At 32.6% G+C, this 23,374-nt stretch overlaps 1 protein-coding gene across 4 annotated transcripts in view; it reads right to left on the reverse strand.

Annotated features, from left to right (window-relative positions):
• Positions 1-23,374, reverse strand: part of LOC143048596 (uncharacterized) — a 38,398-nt gene that overhangs the window by 11,332 nt on the left and 3,692 nt on the right. For 3 of the 4 annotated variants that reach the window (XM_076222375.1, XM_076222374.1, XM_076222372.1), the window contains exons 2-7: positions 13,108-13,160; positions 8,286-8,387; positions 5,659-6,137; positions 4,923-4,970; positions 2,863-2,978; positions 892-1,152 (exon numbers count right to left, since the gene is read on the reverse strand). In XM_076222375.1, coding sequence (XP_076078490.1) covers positions 892-1,152; positions 2,863-2,978; positions 4,923-4,970; positions 5,659-6,121 — 888 coding nt within the window. In that variant the 5' untranslated portion in view covers positions 6,122-6,137; positions 8,286-8,387; positions 13,108-13,160. The remainder of the gene's footprint in view (positions 1-891; positions 1,153-2,862; positions 2,979-4,922; positions 4,971-5,658; positions 6,138-8,285; positions 8,388-13,107; positions 13,161-23,374) is intronic. The other variant, XM_076222373.1, reaches the window with a different exon arrangement.

Consider the following 23,374-nt stretch of genomic DNA (forward strand, 5'->3'; position numbering starts at 1 on the left):
TTCGCACATTTTTATAAAAGGTTACCAATTCAACACTGTAATTATATCTTTAAATATTGTTTAATCGGTACAAATATTTATTTTGTTTGTATCAGCAGATTAAACCCAACTATTTAAATTGCTAAAAACTTGTCGTTACCTAAATTTGAACATTTTGACGCTAAGTCTATTTGATTTTGGATCGGTACTTATTGCTATTTCAATAATACATGACTTTTTTGTTAGTTGTCAAAAGCTTCCAACTAGCTTCATTCACTGTGAGTACTTTGTTTCGTTTGTGGTTTTGTTGTTCTTTTTGTGTGCTTTGTATCAATCGTATGAGTTTCATGTTGTACAAAGTTTTTTTTTTTTTCATATGTTTTATGATAATATTCACTCCGGCAAAAGAGTGTCGGTATAATTGGGAAATATATCTTTTCGTTTTCTGATCGTATTCTTTAACTTTGACCGAGCAATAACTTGTTTACATTTCGTCACAGACTTACGACATTTCGTATGAAAGTGAAAAACACTAATTAGACTGCATGTATGTCGCGAATGATCATACCATTTAAATGACAATGACCTTGACCTGTAGGTATACCTGTTGGTCAAATCGTAGTTTTTAAAGACATTTGGTTGTCCTGTGTAAACATGTGTCATCATTTTACACGCATGATGTTTCCTTGAATTTTGAACTTAATGTCAAATGTTGGGGGAATTTTCGTGTCTAAACCCTTAATATTGATTCTTTACAAAAGGCATTAGCTATTTAGAATATCCATGCATCATTTAAATTGTTTTCAATTTTCAAGTGTAGCTATACTTATCGTGATGACATGAATGCTACTGCTCGCAGCCGAATGCTAATGTTCATTATGATGTCGGCGAATCAGTTTTACAACATATTACCCAATATTCCGAATAGCCACACCCAGCCAACCACAGCAATGCTACAGCAGGGATTCCAAACAAAATAGAAATTATCGCTATCTTCAGATCTTTATCACCAATGTCTGCAACACACATTACAATTCCAATAGCTAATGAAAGGAGGACAATGGTTAATACGCAGCATATAACAGGCCACCAGAGATTTCTGCAATGCCGTCCAAGCACCAGATGTTTTGAGGAAATTGTCTTGATGATATCGTTATACAGCTCAGAGCTAACCTGTGGTAAGATGCAAATTTAACATTATCATTAATTAACAATGTCATTAAAGATGGAGGTTTGGCATGCCACAAAACCAGGTTCAACCCACCATTTGTTCTTAAATTGCCCTGTACCAAGTCAGGAAAATGGCCATTGTTACATTATAGTTTGACTCTGTGTGTGTTACATTTTGGTGTTGTTTTTCTGTTGTGTCGTAGTTCTCTTATATCTGATACGTTTCCCTTGTTAACCCGGATTTGTTTGTTCTCTCTCGACTTATGAATTTCGAACAGCGGTATAATACTGTTGCCTTTTTTTAACATTAGATGAGAAACACTATCATTTGTGGATATTCATGTATAATTTCTTTTATTATTATTGATGTGAAAACTACACATCATTTTACACAAGGAAACATTTTGAAAAGGTATTTCATACCTTTATATCTTTTTTTAAGCAATTTAACATCATTTACTACCGCTTTGTCTTTAATTTTTAGAACGAATCCCCCCTTTTTTTCATTTATTCCATTTTTTTGGACCTGACACTGAGGACCAATTTGGAACATTTCGTTTACTGATGTATGAACTTGTGTAGAAATCTTACTATGACAGAATTGTTATCCGAAGTTTGGGATATAAAAAAATGACTATTTTTTTTCTAATCGAAAGATTCCTTCCTCTTATAGATATAAACATAGTTTATAACATATGAAAATAAGTTGAGTCATGTTTGAAACGTCATACATATATAGATGTGCAACGAACGGATAGACAGACAGAGTGACATCATAAAGGCATAGTCGACTAATTATTCCGTAATGTACAGTTTTTTATAGCGAATAACCATATCAATTTGCATAATTTGTGCGATCAGACACATTATTATAACTTTTACCCGTTTAAATAATAAATTATGTCTCGGAGTACCTTCCGAACTGATGATGTAATGCAAATGATCATCAACACGATTTCAAGTAATCTTTACAAGTCTCAGATTCGTCTAGAAATGTTGTCATATATCTGACTTTGTATTCTGAAATCATTTGCCCTCTTTGATATTTTTATTTTCATCCGGAAATGATCTATAGATTGATTCAACTTTTTGAGAAAAAAATTACGTTTGAATAAAGTATTTAATTTTCCTCATTTTTACTGTTCTTTTATGTTTCAAACGAAATGACTTTCTTACGGAGCTTTATCAATTTTTTGTCGAAGTGACTTAGGCAAATCTGTGAGGTAAGAGTATTCAGCTTATAATAAAAGAGACGATTGTGTCTAAGGAAACGAATTCCCCTGCTAAAGCCTTTTATAAGATGTAAAAATACCTTTGGAACGGACGTAAGGACGGACGGCCAAGGGAAATCGTTATGTCCCCTTCGCCTAGCAGCGGGGGCATACAGATGTAATGTAGAAGAGTACGAAAATCACCAATAACCTATATTATTAGCTTCGAACACACTTCTGTTTTAAATACAATCACCATAAAGTAAGCAATTTACAACTTGTATTATGTTTTGTTTGTTTTGCACTATCCGGATTTGATAAGTTGATGATACATAATCCAAATAGGGAGGATAAGGAGACAACAAACTCGACTAAACCAACACAATAGCCATAAAAAACATTATTCACAAAATTCGTACCATTCACCTCATGTTAATATAAGTACAGTTAATGACACATATGTTTTCATTGACCGTCTGCATCTGTAGTTTTGTTTATTTACCTGCATTGGTGGTATACTAAGTGATTCTGGCACATACTTCCACTTAAAAACCGATCCTCTACAGCTGAAATGACTTTTCTCCTCATGAAGAAGATCTAGGTTCCTATTTCGGTTCACTGTAAGTAAAGAAATATTTATCGTTACAAACAGAATTAAATCATTTTCATTAGATATATGTTCATTGCATAGTATGTGATTGCTACCTTGTTTATTTTTTTAAGTTATCGAGTTAATATTTTATATTATATGATCTGATTGAAATAGCTGAAAAAAAAGTCATAGACAATTTTTTCAACTTCATTTAACCAAATGCACCAATCTATGACTTACTTATAGACATACTAATGCAATTTCAACTAAAACTTTCAAACGTGTTTTTTTCAGAATTAAGGTATTGACAACTTGAAGTCGAAAGATAATGACTGCACCTGTGATAGTTCCCTATTCATAATTCTTACATCCCAGCTCCTTTGTTTTAACAGCCGGATCGGGATGAAAATTTTAGGAACTCAATTTTCGGCTCTCCCTCGACACCATTTGCGAGTATCGTCTTGAGGAAACGATGATAGTCCGTCGGAAGGGACGATAAATGGCTGACCCGTATTAAAAGAGAGCCATATCTCTTGCACGTTAAAGACACCCTTGTAGATTTCGAAAAAAGTAGGCTTATGCCGCTACAAGGCAGCATTCGCACATTCACACATACCACTACACCATGACGACTGGATACGAACTAATAGTAATTTAACATACTTAAAGGAAGCAAGATCTTTTTATAAGTTGGGCGAGTTGGGTGACCTTTATTCAGTGGGGTTTAAACCTTTTTCGCTAATAAGTGAGTTGTCAGACTGATTGTTCAATTTGATTTTACACTTTTTCAAAAGTTGGGCGAGTTGATAAACAAGAGGGGGCGATTTTTTTATAAAGTGGCGATATACTGTGGACCGATTGGCAAGTGGGGCGAGTTGACATGGTTTGATAACTACTCATCGTGTTCGGGGGTCATAAGGGGTATACATCATATAGTAATATATAAAGTATATTATAATGGTTGTGTGGCGTTCTAAAATAGATTTTATGAATTGTAAATGATTTTTCGTCTAATCTAAAACAGCTGGGATGTAAAATAGTTATCCGGCCATCGGGTGATCTTACACTGACACACCGCGTCCTTGTGGGATAACTATTAATTACAAACTGATGTGTTGATTTCTTTCAAATAGATATACTTTGATGATTCCATTTAGCGACCGATCTAGGAAGCGTTGATTCTGGAAAAAGAATCCACGGTAAATGAATAAGCTGGCGTCACGACAATGGTTTAAATTTGAATATTATTTAATAGTTATCCCACAAGATTTGTTTACTTGACTTTTGAACACCGGTATACTACTGTTGTCTTTCTTTATTCATCTAGACATTGACAATGATGGTCGGTTGAAACATAACTTTACGACAAAAGAGATGATTTCGAATTCCCAATTGCAAGCTTCCTATTTCTATGTAGAAAAATTCCATCAGCACCTGCATACGGAGTATAAATCTCGTAATTGATACGATATTCCAGGGCGTATATGTCCTATCATGAATTACTTAATAGAATGTTGATGTTAATAAAGAAGCTATTCAACCAAGAGTTCATTGTGGTGAAGTTGAAATCTTCCCTCCGTATATGTACCGCACGCCATCACGATTGGTTGAAATTTTTGAAATATCCACTTTACAGACGAAAATGGATATGTTCCAAATGTTTTAAATACAATCTCGTCCCATTTTCGCTGTGTGTGACCAGGCTATTTGACATTGTCACCGGGTTTGTACTAAAATGAGCCACTCGACAGGTGCAACATGGAGACTGAGATCACCCCTAGTTTTTGGTAGGTTTAGTGTTGATCAGAGTCTGGTTTCCTATGTTATGTTGTGCTTTGTATACTGTTGTTTGTTTGTGCTTATCTTTTAAGTCATGGCGTTGTCAGTTTCTTTTGACTTGTGAGTTTTGAATGACCCTTTGGTATCCTTCGCCTCTCTTTCATCGACTAACTTGTAATTTACTAGCTTACCTGCATCTCTCACCCGATTTAATGCCAGTTCATGGTTATATTGTTGCCCTGCAAAGCAGAAAAACAGAAAACTATTTTTACAACTATTTAGTACATGAGCATATTTTGTTTTAAGGGGGTAGGCCTTGTGGTTACACCAAAATTTTCCTCTCGTTTAATTTTTCTTACAATTACATTATTAAAAAGGTAGGGGTCCATGCATCATCTGTTAAAGTCTTACGGAAATTCACCGTTTCATTTTATGTGTAGGGTATATTGAATATGACCAGTTTTTGGGTACCCTAAAATACTATCGAAAAGACTAGTAGGTAAAAATCATTGAGTGTTTCTGCACATATTGTACTTAGAAATACCCATGACTGTTAAATTGCACAGTAGAAACATATTTTAAAGTAAATCTGAAACATAATGGTAATACAAATAGCCTGAATGTAAAAAAAAAAGATTTTAAAAATTGATACGGCGAAAAGTAGAGCCAGCTCAGATTACCCATTTTTTCAAGTTTAGTCAGAATCAGTTCCGATCATATCTTCTAGAATAGAACATTTAATATTGGAAAAAAAAACCCGAAAACAAACAGTAAGTACATACTCAGTATCAATGACTTAGCACTAAAACCATATTATCGGCTCAAGCGAGTAAATCAATCTCGTTGAGATGACCAACGATAATCTATAATTATGCAAAAAAGACAAACAGGGTCATGTATTTAATGTAAAAATGTAAGACACAATACCTTCTGCTGCAATGGCTAAGGCAAGTTTAGGAAGCCAGACGTCCATATCTCCAGTACCATTTATGTAGGTAAACGGCCTAAGATATCCTGGTATCTCACATTCTTCCTTCAACACTGGAATGATGACATTTTCTTTCATTTCAGCCAACAACTTTAATATAGCGAATTCTACTTCATATTGACACCAGTAACTCTTATTATATTCCTCCGTTAAAATAAACATTGTTTTCACGGAGTTGGACATAGCATATTCTATATTTTCTGTTATTTTCATTCCTGGAATAAAATCCGCTGAATGTTCGAAACATTTAAAGTTATAGTAATTTTGTAAGTGCTGTATTACTGTTTCCACCCACAATCTGTCACTTTCACTGTAGGATATAAACACGTGGAACTTCTTGCCATCAGGAAGCTTCTTTCTTTCAACTGATCGTTGTACGTCTTCCTTAGTTACTGTAGCCATCTGATAGTTGTCTACGCTAAAAACGAAAACGTTTTTTTTATTGTCAATTCTATAAAGTATATTTTAGTAACTATACCTGATTAATCTGATCATACATATTTTCAAAAATTCTCTTTATTAAAGTTTATTTATTAAATGGCAAAAATAACGGATTTACCGCCATGATAATGTCTCAGTGAGGAGCAGAGACCTTACACTACTTAAACAACGCATAATAGTTATCAAAGGTATCGGGCTTATAATTTGATACGCTAGAAACGCGTTCAGTCTACATAAGACTCAACAGTGACGCTCATTATGATCATATCAACATAGTTAAAAAGCCAAACAAGTACAAACATGATGAGAGTTGAGGACCAATAATTCAAAATGTTGTGCCATATACGGCTATGGTAATCTATGCCTTGGATAAGACAATTATTAGTATTTCGAAAAATTCATACTTGAGCAAACAACAAATTTATACAAATGACCATATATTTGATTTCATGTGAACACCGAAGTGCCGACTACTAGGATGGTGATACTCTCAATGACGAAACATCCACCAGTAGTGGCACCGACCCAGTGGTGTAAATAGTTATCAAAGGTACCAGGCGTATAATTGTATACGTTAGACGCGCGTTTCGTCTGTATAAGAGGCGTTAGTGACGCTCATATCAAAATAGTAAGAAAGCGAAAGAAGTATAAAGTTGAAGAGTATTAAGGACCCTCAACACCAAAAGGTTGTGCCAAATACGGCTACGGTCATTTTTGCCTGCGCTAAGAAAATCCTAATAATTTTGAGTAGTTCATACTTTAGCAAACAGTAAATATACATTGAGAATTATTTTCAGCAACCAGATATACATGTTGAACCATCGTTACAACAACTAATAACAACGACAAGTTTTAACATTCTCTAATGCTCATTGCATTATGCATGTTATGTCTATCATGTTTATTTTGAAACTTTAATTTCAACTCTTTTGGATTTTAAATCAATTAGCCAGAGGAAATAGCTGTTGTAAAAATAGTTGAAAAATTGATGAAATACAAGATAGATACAAAAAATAGGTCTGATTTGTTTAGACGAGGTCGAGTAAGGTTCAGAATATGCCGATCATGGTTTAGACTAGGTCGAGCATGTTTCAGTCTATGTTGAGTTTGGTCCAGATACGTATAAAATTGTTAAGTATGGTTCAGACTACAGCCGAGTAATATCAAGTAATTTCACACCAATTCAGACTGGTCGAGTAACAATTAGTACAGCCGTTTACAGATATAAGCCATTGCAGACTTTTACTGATCTGAAGTGTATATATGCAGTTTTGCAATACAGGTATTTATGTTGACTGTTAATTCTACGGAATCATTGAAATGAATTGAAATATTGTATGAATTGTCTTATTGAGATAATGATGATAAGCGCGCGTACTTCATTGGTTGATAGGATGAACAAATTATGAAGGTATAGGTATAAATATGCACTATGCTGCTCTGAACATATATGTCAAATCGAAAAATTATACATTACTACTGTGAAAATAAAAACAACATGATTTATTAAAGTGGCTTTTCTTCCTTGTGATATTAATTTGAATATAACTATGAAATCAATTATTTCTTTAATGTGCAACACAATAAATATTGTATACCATTGATTTCTAGCATGTTTTTATACTAACATAAGATGTTATTTTTATTCGGATATATTCATAAAATTTAATTTACACATCTAGACACCCGTACAATATTTTAAAGAAGAGTTGGTAAACTATATGAAATATCTACTAAATAAAAATGTCATGAAGGGAAATGAGGTTAGTCCCTAACCATCCCAATCAAAACCACCACATCCCCAAGACAGCCCTGACATGTATTAAAATGAAAATAGTAAACAGCCAAGTCTGACTGAATAGCAAAGATCGGCTGTACTAAAAATAGATTTCTTATCTTGATCTTATCTGACTGGTATGATACATCACAGTGTTTTCCCAATGTACGTACACATTGTACAGACAAAATTACTTAACTTTAATGTAATTTATCTTGTAAATGCTCTAGTTTTATATTCTGTTAAATATAAAATACAATACATGATCAATCAATTGATAAATTCAAAACAAACATATGCAGTTTTTAAATAAAATGTATGTATATAAATAAAGGTAGAAATACTTGCCCTTCATGTAAAATGATGATTCATTGAACCACTGTTTCCAATTGACCTAGATATCTTATACAGATCACATTTCAGAAAGCTCTTTTGAATGTTGCAGATTTTCTAGAAATATATATAACCATTGTTTATTATAGCAACGACATAAAACAAAACAATTGTGTTGCGGCAACACTCTATACAAGATATATGTTATTACCAATCAATAATTATCTATATATCAAGATATTGGCAATATTGAAAGAAAATAGTAAACAAATAATAGCTTTTCTAAAAAGCTAACCGTATCATAGTTGATAAAATTGGAATTGGAAAAGTACATGGACATTTCTTGGGATGAAATTCACAAATTTTATACTGAGTTACCCTACAGATCATTCACACCAACTTTGGTTGAAATTGGTTCAGTAGTTTAATTTACATAATTAAGTGAATATCTTTAAAAAACAGATGAAAGACTTAATGAGGAGGACGGACAACAACAGATGCTTAATTAAGCCAAATTATTATGTTTTTGTAAACCTTTCAAAATCTTGCATGCTTTAATTTTCATCATTATACAAACATAAGGATATTGATGGAGAACTATCAGTAGTTATTCACTACAGAGTCTGTGTTTTAACATTTCAGAAGTGTTCCTAAGTTATCGATTTGGCTGTGCATTTTGTATATACATCACAGAGAACTTAAATACTAGTAATCTTTGATTAGAAAGGATATTTAATTTTGTGAGATTATTATTTCCTCAGCTGATGAGTAAGATTCATTTTACAACATTACTGAATAAATGTACTAGTATATAGTTTTGTCTATATTTGAAAGTTTCCAGTCGTTCGTTTGCCAAGTCTTTTTCTTTAAGCCATGGTGTTGTTTGTGTTTTTTCTACTTATGAGTTTGAATGTTCCTGTTGTATCTTTCTTCTCTCTTCACATAAGACACAACTTGTAAAGATCAATTATAAACTCCTATCTAAATAGAATAAACTGTTGACACAAACACATGTCTTGGCTGTATGTTATTATCATAGCAAATGTTGAAGTAAAAATACCAATACTTTAATATGTTATTATGGAAATATTCAAAGTAATGACCTTTGGTTAAAGCTACACAGAAACAAAAAATGCAGAGATAAGATATACCAATGCTAGAACTAGAGTGCACACGCAGAAAAGTATCGCCTTCTTTACAAATCATTGATATTATGTTGATAGGCCTAAATATAAAGCTTTATTACAACACAGTCACATAAATTCAACATTAACCAAAGAAAACAAAACATTGATCATGAACCATGAAAATGAGGTCAAGGTCAGATGAACAATGCCAGGCAGACATGTACAGCTAACAATTCTTCAATACAACAAATATAGTTGACTTATTGCTTATACATTAAGAAAAACAGACCAAAACACAAACACTTAACACTTAGCAATGAACCGTGAAAATGAGGTCACGGTCAAATAAAACCTGCATAACAGACATATAGATCATAAAATATTTCCATACACCAAATATAGTTGACTTATGCATAAAGTATAAGAAAAATAGACCAAAACTCAAAAACTTAACTTTGACCACTGAACCCTGAAAATGAGGTCAATGTCAGATGACACCTGTCAGCTAGACATGTACACCTTACAGTCCTTCCATACACCAAATATACTAGACCTATTGCTTATAGTATCTGAGATATGGACTTGACCATCAAAACTTAACCTTGTTCACTGATCCATGAAGTGAGGTCAAGGTCAAGTGAAAACTGTCTGACGGGCATGAGGACCTTGCAAGGTACGCACATACAAAATATAGTTATCCAATTACTTATAATAAGAGAGAATTTAACATTACAAAGAATCTTAAATTTTTTCAAGTAGTCACTGAACCATGAAAATGAGGTCAAGGACATTGGACATGTGACTGACGGAAAGTTCGTAACATGAGGCATCTGTATACAAAGTATGAAGCATCCAGGTCTTCTACCTTCTAAAATATTAAGCTTTTAAGAAGTTAGCTAACGCCGCCACCTCCGGATCACTATCCCTATGTCGAGCTTTCTGCAACAAAAGTTGCAGGCTCGACAAAAACTGCATACCAAATATCATTGACTTACCATCAGTTTTTTCAATTAACTGACCTCAGCATTTACACTACTAAATTATTTTAAAGTCAATTTATCATGACTGAGGAGACAGGGCCTCATAAGCTTCCTAGATAATATATTAGTGGAAGACACAAGAATGCACTGAGAAAATTATTGACCTTCAGTCGGAAAACTGACAATCCTACCTACATTTCAGTTTTGAGTAGAATGCACTGCCACGTGCGAGACTTAAAATCATAACCTAAGTATTAACAGGCTAGTGACATAAAAGTTGAACTACTTAAACAGCTTGGGCCTATCCCCCCTTGGATGCGCCTATGTTGGCTACCTAGGCCCCATGTGGTAAAAAAGAAAAACATGTATGCGTTACGTGTGTTTTTCCAATGACTGTATAAAGTATAAAGTTGATGGAAATAAAAAGCGTGTATTTATGAAAAATATTCAGTCAAATAACTATGACTAAAGCTACACAGAAACAAATATGAGGAGACAAGATATCCAAATGCCAAAACAACTGCATTCTAAATATCACTTAGCATAAGTGGCTTCCTAATAACTAACCTAATCATAAAATTGTTTTAAAGTCAATAAACCAGGACTGAGAGGCAGGGTCAATTAAGCTCCATACACATTGTATTGGTGGAGGAAGCAAGAGTGCCCTGACAGAATCACCCACATAAGGTAGGAAAACTGTCAATCATAGATATATAGTCAATTAAGATGGAGTTAAACACCATAGTTGAACTACTAAGACAGTTTGGCCACAGACACCACTTGTGGTGAAAAAGATAAAACCATATATGCAACACATCAATTTATTATCTTCTTCCAGTGATAGATTTCTATCTAAAACAGTGCAAGTTGTATGTGCAGAAAAAATACATCAACAATAAATATATGTTATTGTAATTTTATTACAGAATAAACAAAAAATCAATAAAAATGGTTTGTCTGTATTTTAAAAGGCACTAACCAAAAACAATATTATTCAATGAAGATATCTGTACTTTCTGACTGGCATGATTTCACAGTAAATTAGCAAAATTACAGTAAATTATTTACTCTGTTACAATGCTTGAAAATGTACATGTTACATAAAACTAATTGCAATCATTAATGGGTAGTCAATGCATGTACATAAGCAGAACCTGGTCTAGAAAAATGAGCAAAATCTGATCTGGAAATAACAGCAATTGATGGATCATCTTGGCTAACCTGTAAATATCAGTATTAAAGTTGTTTACTATTGAACAGTAAATCAAAGCACGGATATGGAAATGACATTTTTGTTACCATATGACACTGATTGCAAATTTTTGTCTGTTTCAGTTCTTCAATCAACATTTGTTAATGAAAAAGCATGAGAAAATACAAACACAAGTAAATCATATCCAGTCAAATCTGTCATATTGGACAGCCCATTTGAATACAGTACTCAGTCTATGCGCAATAGTTGTTCATCACAATCAAATCACAATCACTCAAAAATTTAGGACAGTACTTTGGAAAGATTTTTGATTCCCCTAATTGAAAAACGTTATCTGGAATGAAGTGATTGGTAGGTTTAAAAATTCAATCGAAAATATGGTGTCAGTTTTAAATAACGCCAACAGTAGTGCTTTCCTTAAAACCAATTTGATGTTGGATTACGTTAAAAGTTGAATAAAGTTGGGAAAGGAAATGGGGAATGTGTCAAAGCGACAACAACCCGACCATAGAGCAGACAACATCCGAAGGCCACCAATGGGTCTTCAATGTAGCGAGAAACTGCCGCACCCGGTGGCGTCCTTCAGCTGGCCCCTTAAAAAAATATGTATACTAGTTCAGAGATAATGGACGTCATACTAAACTCCGAATTATACTCAAGAAACTAAAATTAATAGTAGTTATCGTATAAGGATGTTGTTATTAAGTGTTTCTCATTTCTTGGTTTTTCTGTTTGAATGGTTTTACACTAGTCATTTTGGGGGCTTTTTAAGAGGCTGTCCAAGTAAATATCAGGCAAATCCTATGATATGGGTGGCACAACATATTTTTTTCCCACTGAATTTTTTATTCCGATGCAATGTTTATATCATACAAAGGATATATATGTCAAAGATATTTTTGAATCAACAGTGGATGGCTCAGAAAATGAAAGTTCACTAACAACGCAACAAAATTTTGTACAAAATGAAGAGTTATCTCCCCTTTTCAATGAATTTTCAGTGCTTTCTCTGTATTTGTTTTCTCTTTATTTGTTGCAGGTAAAAAAAAAACACAATTTAAGTTTGAAAAAGAATGAATTTGTGATCTAAAATAGATGAAAAAATTTTGAAAACAAAATATGTCATGTGCCATCCACTGCTTGGTTTTCCATGGACACCCTCTTAATGCTTAATGTTCGGTGTATGCCAATTACAAGACTCTATGTTGAAGACTGTACTTTGACCTATACTGGTTTACGTTTACAAATTGTGACTTGGATGTAGTTTTCGTATTGGCACTCATACCACATCTTCTTATAAATAACTAATTGAAAAACAAATTTTTCATTTAATACAGTACGCTTACTGCTAGAATCATCACATTTAGACAAAATTTGTCCAATAAGGGAAAAGAACTGGAAAAGCAATATATTCCACACCAATGAGAACATTTCAATCAGTTGTCTTAATTACATTTCTTTACATGGGCAATGCTAAACAAGATCATTTCAACATCTTTTAAACTAATTTAACTTACCAGCAAAAAATGGCCATATTGAGTCTAATGCTGATGCAAAATCAATTGCTGTCCTAAAACAGTAACGAATACATTGTAAAATTTGGAAATTAGTATGGCGTTCATTATCACTGAACTAGTATATATTTGTTTAGGGGCCAGTTGAAGGACGCCTCCGGGTGCGGGAATTTCTCGCTACATTGAAGACCTGTTGGTGACCTTCTGCTGTTGTTTTTTTCTATGGTCGGGTTGTTGTCTCTTTGGTACATTCCTCATTTCCATTCTCAATTTTATTAAATTAAGGATACATGCATGTAACATGTTAATTAATTTCTAACACAAAACATAAAGTCATTTATAAGTGACATGATCATGATGATTGAAAAATGATTCTGACATAAAATTCTGTTGCTTCGTATGTCAATGATGTACACCCCATTTCACCTATTATTTACATAACATTTTCTATATCAAAGTAGAGGATCCTAGGGCCTGAATCCCTCACTTGTAATTAAAATGAGTGTACAGTATATTTTGTGTCACTTAAAAGATTTATTAGAACGGCAGATTCATCGGAGAAGATTTTTTAAAAAGCTTCTATATTCTGTTGACAATAGGCAATGATAGGAAGAAAGAACAGCAAATACATGAGGAACAACCTATTGTTAATAGATTGACAATACAATAGTTGTAAAAGTATAAAAGCATATACAAATAAATGTTGTGTTATATCAATTTATAAAATATTAGATTTGGTTTGATTGCCAATGAGACAAATATCAACTTTTCATTGACAATGGCTAGCAAAGATGGCCAATCTCTCATGATCGTCATACATCAACCGTTAATCAGACAGACAAAGTGAAATAAACTTCCTTGACTGTCCTTCAATGTCATGTCAGGGTTATGATCCATCAATTTCATTATGACCTTCCCATGACCTTGGAAAGCAGCACAATGAAGTGGTGTCCACTGTGTACCCTTATTGCACAAGTTTATGTTGGCTCTAAAACTAAATTTTGTTATAGATTGAATGTCTGTTATCAATAGATTTTTGTCAGAAGATACTAAAGTTGAATTCAACATTTTGATTGCAACAGGCGATACACGTATTAATAAATAAACGTCTCTTTGATACTATTTACACCACTAGGTCGATGCCACGGCTTGTGCACGTTTCGTCCCCGAGTTATCACTAGCCTAGTAGTCAACACCGAATGTTGACATGAATATCAATAATGAGGTCATTTTTATAAATTTCGAAAAACTAAGGGTTTTCTTATCCCAGGCATAGATTACCTTAGCCGTATTTGGAACAAGTTTTTGGGACTTTTGATCCTCAATGCTCTTGAACTTTTTACTTGTTTGGCTTAATAAATATTTTGATATGAGCGTCACTGATGAGTCTTATGTAGACGAAACGAGCGTCTGGCGTACTAAATTATAATCCTGGTACCTTTGATAACTCTTAATATTATATGTAATGTGATATGACTATTGTTTCTCCCTTTTCTATATATATTTTCTTCGAATATTACATCAACCCGTTTTAGAGCATTGTAAACGGTATATTTTCTATCTAATTTTGTACGATGAATGTTTAATTATTTTGAGAACAAATGTTATTTTGCGGGTGGCAAACAAATTCTCTCGCACACGTAATATTCCATATATCGTCAGGTTATCGGCATTCTTATGGCCGGGACTTAGTGTGTACGACTTATTGGGCACCTGCTTTTGTATTGTTATGAGTTACAATTTATGACGAAAATAAGCAAAGACCCTCTGGTGACTCTGATTCAAAAATTTAATAACACTTTTAGATGTTTAGATGATATATTGACTCAATAACTACGACATCAGTATGCACAATTATGAATTATCCTACCGAACTGACTTTATATAAAGATGATACTAACAATGAACACCACCCTTTCCTGGATTATGATATCTATATCGTTAACGGGAAGCTTAAGGTAGATAGGGTGTCTTCCTCCATTTTGGATTTTGAAATACTAGAAAACGAGGTCTAATTCTTTGATGAAATGTGCAAATTTTTATAGTAGCAGGTAATTCATGTGTAAGAATTTTCATTATAATATAGAAAATGCCATGTTTGATCATATTTATGATTGTATTTTACAACAATAAGAAATTTTTTGTTTGATTCATTTTTTTCGTACTTTGTCAAATAAGGGGAGGCAACTCAAATGCAAGGGCAGATAATTCAGATAGTGTTACTTTTACAATAGAATGTGTTAGGAATTTACCCATTTTTACACGTAGCAAGAAAACGAGTCCGGTGACCCCATTTTTTCTTTTTCTTATCTGAAAGCATAATATTGGAGCTATCTTCTCATATTTTATCTCAAAATTCTATGGTGTGGTTTGCGTTTTATGGCGGAAAAATGGGTTTTCCATGCATAATCTATACAAAATCTTGACAATTTTGCACAACCTGTAGTGTGAAAATAAGTCCGGTGACCCATTCTTTTTATTAATGTTTTTAAACAAGCAGGATATGAACTACATTTTGGCAAATTATTAAAAGATTCTATGGATTATAATTTAGACACCCCATCTACCTTAATACCAAAATACGATAAAAGAGATGATTTTCATTTCCTATTGTTAATTATCCATTGTTAGATGGTGACGTTCCTTTGTCACCATCTTATGGTGTTTGTATATCTCAACTCGTTCGAGAGAAATCTCTGTATTACTGAAAAGTTATTACACTAGGGTATTTCGATATCACAAACTAGTCTACATTAGTGATGAGTAGTATGTTGATCGGAGCTCGATACGCTTGGTATGTTGGAGCCTTTGGCCTTTGTTAGTGTTCATTTATATGTTTTGGAGTTTACTGTGACGTCCATTTTCACTGAACTGTGCCAGTCCTTACCTCGTCAGTTTTTGTCTTAATATGATATTTAATCCGGAGAATATGGTAATGATGATAGATATTATTTGATTGTCTAAATTATGTTTAATTACAACTTTTATATACTTGAGATAATTTGCATGTGTAATTGTTGAAAAACCCTACATTGATAAAAGCTGACTGACGACCTATGTCGTGTATTGTTTCAAAGTATTATGTTGAAACACTATAAATCAAACACTGCTTATCAAATTTTCCGAAATCAATCCATTATATTATGCATTGGTCTTTTTTAAATCGTGGACAACAGAAGTTATTTTTGTAAATCTCTGATAAACAACTTCTCTTATATATACATACAATAATGTTCCATACAGTAGGTATATACTAAACCCTTTTCCGTTAATATTTCCTTGCGACCCGTCAGATACTGACAATATCAAATCAGATAGTGAAATACGCTGCATGTAACCTTTTTATTGTAAGATCATTACGAAAAGAAGTGTTACATTTTTTAAATTTTATTTGCTTTGTTTATCTGTACATGTACTAAAATGTTTCAATTTTAACCCGCCAGGGTTTCATGTTTTGCAATAAAGATTGTTTATATGATAAGTTTCCCTTTTTAACTTGGCTGTGTCTGTCGACACATAGATGTAATAATCGAAACAATCTATGATTAAAGGGAGATAACACTTTCTACTCGTCTATATTACAAATATTCGTAATAGGCTAAAATTACTTGTTTAAGGTAGATCGGGTGTTTAAATTTTCGCGCCTTCTGCGCATAAAGTTGCGCATTGATATCGTAAGTCATGTACATTGTCGTAATTTGCCATAACAATAACATTTGATCATTAAATTATTTTTTTTAATTTAAATACATTGAGAATGAGTTAAATAACTATTAACTGCAATTTCAAAACTTATTAAAGGCTATTGCAATAATTGGCATTGTCGAAATTGTACTTCCGTTCTAAAAATATGGAGCATGTTCTTGACGTCGGAGAAGACTGAAAAGAGAATAACTCATAATAATCGAACACGTGAACTGCTTTTCATGAATACTGTAATGCAGATCAAAATTATAGATAACGATCTTCATTTTGGTAGCTTTTGAAGCAGTTTCACCCTTGTCTTACGTTAGAAAATGTCCGGCGAATATGCGAAAGATGGATGTAAACAAATCACGAAAAGGGGGAAAACTGATACATTGTAAGTAACTTCAAGTACTAATCAATTGAATATAAATGTCCAAAGAGCGATTCACGACCCCTGAAAATAATTTGTTAGCTTAAAATTAGAGGAAGTAATTTCAAAACAATATCCGTGGCGAACAACAAAACAATGCCCCCCCCCCCTCTTTTTTAGGCTGAAATATACATGTAATTATAGGCAATGCATAGGCATAGCTCATGGTACTTCTATCATTCATGTAATTGATTTGAAAATGTGTGGGCCTAAGAGTTCAGGTGTGTATAGGTCATCTGCATAGGGGTCATATCATTTTGGTGTCTGGGAGAAAAAGGTCATGAAAGTAGGAGATTGATATAATATTAGTCCGAGATTACTCTGAGATGTGGGACGGCCCCAGCTTTTCTGGCAAAACAGCTGTTGGACGTCAGAGTAATCTCAGACTAATATAATATATGCAAACACAATTTTCTTGTTGTAAACCTAGAATATTTGAATGCGAATGCTGGTGATTTTGTTATTAAGCATGCACACTTAAAATTTAGAACATTTCCTGTCTAGACTGTTTAACTTATTTTTAAAAAATGAATCATTTCACAAAACTAACTTTCTTACTGATGCATGATGGTGTGGATGGAGTGTCCTTCATTTCTTTCTTATCTAATTCTTTATACCATTTATCTCTATTAACAATTAAACTTTTTATTCTTCATTTTTCTTTATTTCTTATAATTTAACACCCCATTATTCTTTATTGTTATGTCTATTTTCTTTATTTACAAATGTATTGTGCATATAACATGCATTTATTATTATTCTATATTCTTTAAAACTTTTCCTGATCCTCCTATAATGTATTTCATCCTACAGAACCTTCATGAGAGAAAAACAAAACTTTTACTACCTAACAGCAAAACCGGTCTTGTAATATAATAAAAGGATTGTTTTTTTTTATTTTAAAAGCTTATTAGGCCTCTGTTCATCATATTGCTGTTAACTGATCAGCACAGTTATTTCGTACCGAGTGCATTTTTTAACATGTTAAAGACAATAAATGAAAACTTTTTAAAATTGCACCTACATGTACATTATATGTACAGTGGGTGTTAAATTCTCTTGACAGCTTCAGACATACTAATTTTTAACCTTTTTCCAGCTGGTCCATTCATGACCAAAAGTTTTTTTACAGTGTACATGTAATTTCAACCTCTTTAAATACAAAATGTACTTCCTCTTTAAGGCATAATTTTTTTAAGGTGTATGAACAAAAATGGCAAGATATGTAAAGTTCACACTAGAGTCTATATTTGTAAACAAAGTAAAATCAAAGGATAATAACTATGTTCCTATCTAATAGGATAGAAGAACTTAACAGAATTTAACCAACTTATATGTAGTGTGACCAGAGCTTACTAAATTAAAAGCTGTGAACCAGGTTTCAGGGCGATAAGATATATATATCATAGACAAAATTACTACTTTTATATTCAACTTTGGAAAGTGAAGAATTTTAACTATCAAGATTTTTTGGGGCTTTCAACATATCAACATTTAAATATTAAATATATTTTAAATGGCCTAATATTAAAGCGTTCCCATATGTTGTACCATTACACCACGTACACTGTCTCAAGTTTATGGGGAAGGTTTGGCACCTTCAAATATTAACCCCACCACATTCTGTATGTCCCTGTCCCAAGTCATGAACCTGTAATTCAGTGGTTGTCTTTTGTTGCTGTGTCACATTAGCAATCAATTATCATACCACATCTTCCTTTTATATTGAAACACAAAAATTGACACATAAAATTCTGTCAGATAGAAAGTCAGAATGTGACTTATGGATAAAAACTTAGCAGAATCTCAGCTCACACTTATCATATGTCATCACAATAATGGTTAACATTTAAGCACAATAATAAAATGTTCGTCATGATTGTATTCACTTTGCAGCAGAATAAATAAAAAATTGACAAAGATAGACATTTAACTGTACCTGTTTACTACAGTATACATGTAGCTCACTGTTCATGGATAGAATTAATAAAGTCAACAAGGTATATTAATTAAAATCAGGCCATGCTAAAAAATAAATTCAAACTGACAAATAGTCAGGATAGTTCTTGTATCAGCTGTCTTGTACAATTTTTTTACCTTAATTAGTTAAATGTTATTTGGTACGACAATTTCTTCTTTAGACAATGAATGTACTTATAACTTGAAAAAAGATAGCCAATTTGAGCAGGTACATGTAGCATTAAACAGAGAAATTGTGGCAAACCAGTTAAAAAGGGCATTTGGATGGAGAGTTGTCTCATTGGCAGTCATACCACATCTCCTTATATCTATTATACAGGATTCATAAGAATTTAAAAAATATATACAAACATACATGATGGGAAGTGAAAGTTAGTGCTTCCTGGGGTTAGAATTCCTTTTTTTTTTGACAACCAGTGCTTTTGAATGGGCACATATGGTTGAAACACCCCTGCGGAAAAAATTTAACAATATCATCTGTAACATTTGATCTGCCTGATGATATTTCATCCGGATAGAATTTTGCTTATCATAACCATCTATCCATGCAAGACAAGCCATGTTTGTTAAAGTGTAAAAAAGAGAATGAAATGTATTGAGACTACCTTAAGATTATGGTAATCAATGGTGGAATCACTAAAATTAGAAACTAAAAAAAAAGAAGTGAAGTTGCATATATATATATATATATATATATATATATTATACTTCACATATCTGATGTATATATATATATATATATATATATATATATACATCAGATATGTGAAGTATAACAAATGACAATTGTAGAAATGGTTTTGTCCATGCTTTAATAAGGCCGTTAGTTTTCTTGTTTGAATTGTTTTACATTTTAATTTCGAGGCCTTTAATAGCTGACAATGCAGTATGGGCTTTGCTCATTGTTAAAGGCCTTACAGTGACCTATAGTTGTTAATTTCTGTGTCATTTTGGTCTCTTGTGGAGAGTTGTCTAATTGGCAATCAAACCACATCTTCTTTTTTATATGCCCGTTTACGGGACATATTATGGTATACTGTTGTCTGTCCGTCAGTCGTCCACTTGTCATACAATAACTCAAAAACGCTTCATCAGTTTGTATGCAACTTTGGTGAATCGAATTAATATATATCTATTGACGTGAGCTCTCTTTTGATTTTCATAAATTTTAGATTTTAGGTTCCAAGTTATGGGGTTTTATTCATTAAATAATTGTGATTTTCCAGTTTTTGTATAATAATTCAAAAATGCTTTGAGCTGTTTTCATGCAACTTTGTAGAATTGTTGTTTCTGAGTAATGATATTTTATTCATAAAAAGGGGGGATTTCCTAGTTTTCAGAAAAGTGCTGACTGAAGGATACATATCCAAACTTATCCAGTGTACTGAAGTCTGTTGCTGTTACTCAAGAAATAAATTTGTCACAGAAGATTATCATTTTTTCTATATCGAAACTTAAGTCCCCCTTTTTGATGTTGTTGAAGGAGTAATAAAGAATGTTCAGAATTCATCTACTAATTGTATAAGAAACTGGATAAGTGCACTGTAACACCTGGAATTACCCACAAATTGCAGTACACAATCTGGAATAAGATGGTTGTCTTCGGTTTTGACAATGCGTCCACTTTTCCCCGTAAAAGGACAATTACCTAAAAATTATTTTATAAAAATACTATACAAGTTCTAGCTTCTCATGTACAAAATATCAATTATTGACCTTGGGTTCAGAGGTCAAGTCACACTGCAGTCCTTATAGCACATGACCTACCCTCTTTTGATTTTACACGTACTTAACAAACTTCATATTCATCTGTATAATAATGAAAACAAAATTTTTAACATCCAATCAATCATGCATACTTGAAATGTCAATTATTTAACATTGAAGCCAAAGGTCAAGGCTAAATTGCTAGCTTTTCTGATGGTATACAACAAGCTGTCCCATGGTTTTACAAAAACATACAATACATCATCGATTTATCTCAAAAGACAAAAATATTACGGCTGCGACAATTAACTACAAGTTCATAATATAACACACATATGTTTCAATAATTTGACCTTGAGGTCAAAGGTCATGTAAAAAATGCGGGCTTGGTGGTACACAACTCACCCTCTTAATATTAAACACTAACATACCAAATACCATTGATGTATCTAAAGAAACAAATCAAAATCTGAATAAGAAAAAAATAAAATTTTCAAATTTATTCAATTCATGAATTTAAAGTTAACTCCCTTTTTTTATCTATTTTCTTGTCAAAATTAGCTTGTATCTTTCTTATACGGACGGTGACCTACCATTTTTTTTTATCTTAACTTTTAAATTAATGTTTGGACAATTCAAAAACACAAAATAAGAAAATTCTATGGATAAGAAATGCAACTTTTGATTCAAATAATGTATCAAATAACGTTTTTTCCTTCATAGTCTATACGAAATCTGTGTCAAAATGTCCATTTTGCCTTAAATTTTCAAATCAAAATTTTGAGCTTGGAACACTGGTGACCCCACTTTTTTATTTGATAATTTCAAAGTATATATCAATAATAAGTTTTCCTCAAAAAATATAAAAAATCTATGGATAAAAAATTAGACCCCCCCATCTACCTTAAGTAATATTACCTATCCAAATAATATTACACAAATAAATAATCGCCTGGACTGTTATAAGATAGACGACCGTTTCTCGAAAACAACACTCTGAGATCAACCTTTCTTCTTTATAATCGCTATTTTACAAAACTTTTGTTTGATCTTGCTCACTGATAATTTCCTTTTCTCAGCGGAGTCGAGGGATATGAAAATTATTGCTAGAAACTAAGGTTGCCATTAGCGTTGCTTATGCAATTGATAACGTCGTCATAGGTAAAATAGCGATAAGCAGATTATCATCGGTCATCTCTACTCGATTGCTTTGCTTTGCTCCGCTGAGCGTTGTGAGGTGGATATGTACCGCAGACTGTGACTTTGGATTGTGATTAAACATTTGACGCTGCAAAGATTTCTGACACAAATGGATGTAGTCAGAGAACCGAAAATTTTGAAATTATACTTTGACCTTTTATGGTCCATTATCCAAAATATAAATATCCGGTCAGATGCAGCATATCCAAGTACATCAAGAGTTTATTTATCTATTGGCAAAATTAGTTTTGAAGAGGGGTTCGCTACATCAATTTTATATATAATATTTGTATAAATTAATTTGCAGACTGCTATATATATTAATCCATAAAATGACTGAATAAAACCTAACGATAAATCTAACGGGTCGATGGATCATATACTTATGATACAGTACATTACAAAATATAATATATAACCAATCTAAAAGTGTACAACATGACCAAAATATAACTATAAAATGACCAAATCTTAAATATTTCGGATAACGAATATCCTTCATCAGTATGATCACGATGTAAAATGAATCATTTTAATCTATTCTGATTATAATACATGACAACCTTGAAATTTATATAGTAAAACAGTTAAGAAATAATTCATGGGGGCTCGAATATATCGGGATTTTACCATGGGTTAACCCTTTATGACAAATATTTTACTCTGACCGATAGCGAGGGGGAAAACATCGGCATAAAGTGAAAATTCACGATATATTCAAGCCCCATGAGTTATTTTGATTCTAATTGGACAAATACGACAATTGTTTTGTACATCAATAATGTGGTTATTTTTATAAATTTCATGTTTACAAAACTTTGGATTTTTCGAAAAACTAAGGTTTTTTTTATCCCAGGCATAGATTACTTTAGCCGTATTTGGCACAACTTTTTGGAATTTTGGATCCTCAATGCTCTTCAACTTTGTACTTGTTTGGCTTTATAAATATTTTGATTTGAGCGTCACTTATGAGTCTTTTGTAGACGAAACGCGCGTCTGGCGTACAGAATTATAATCCTGTTATCTTTAATAACAATTGGAACGAAGCGCTCTAGGTGAAGGCATTATTATCCGTTTCCATAAATAAACAAACTATTAAATTAACGTAAAAGAACAGAGCAAACTGAAAACGTTACATTCTTAAACCATTTAAAATGACATATGTAGATAGGTTTGGATGAATTTGAATGATAATTTTACTTAAATGTCTTATATGTTTACAAAACACGGGTTTGTACTCAAAGAATTTTGAAGGACGTCAAGTTA

The sequence above is a fragment of the Mytilus galloprovincialis genome, chromosome 10 (assembly GCF_965363235.1).
Source record: "Mytilus galloprovincialis chromosome 10, xbMytGall1.hap1.1, whole genome shotgun sequence".
In the NCBI taxonomy this organism is placed as follows: Eukaryota; Metazoa; Mollusca; class Bivalvia; order Mytilida; family Mytilidae; genus Mytilus; species Mytilus galloprovincialis.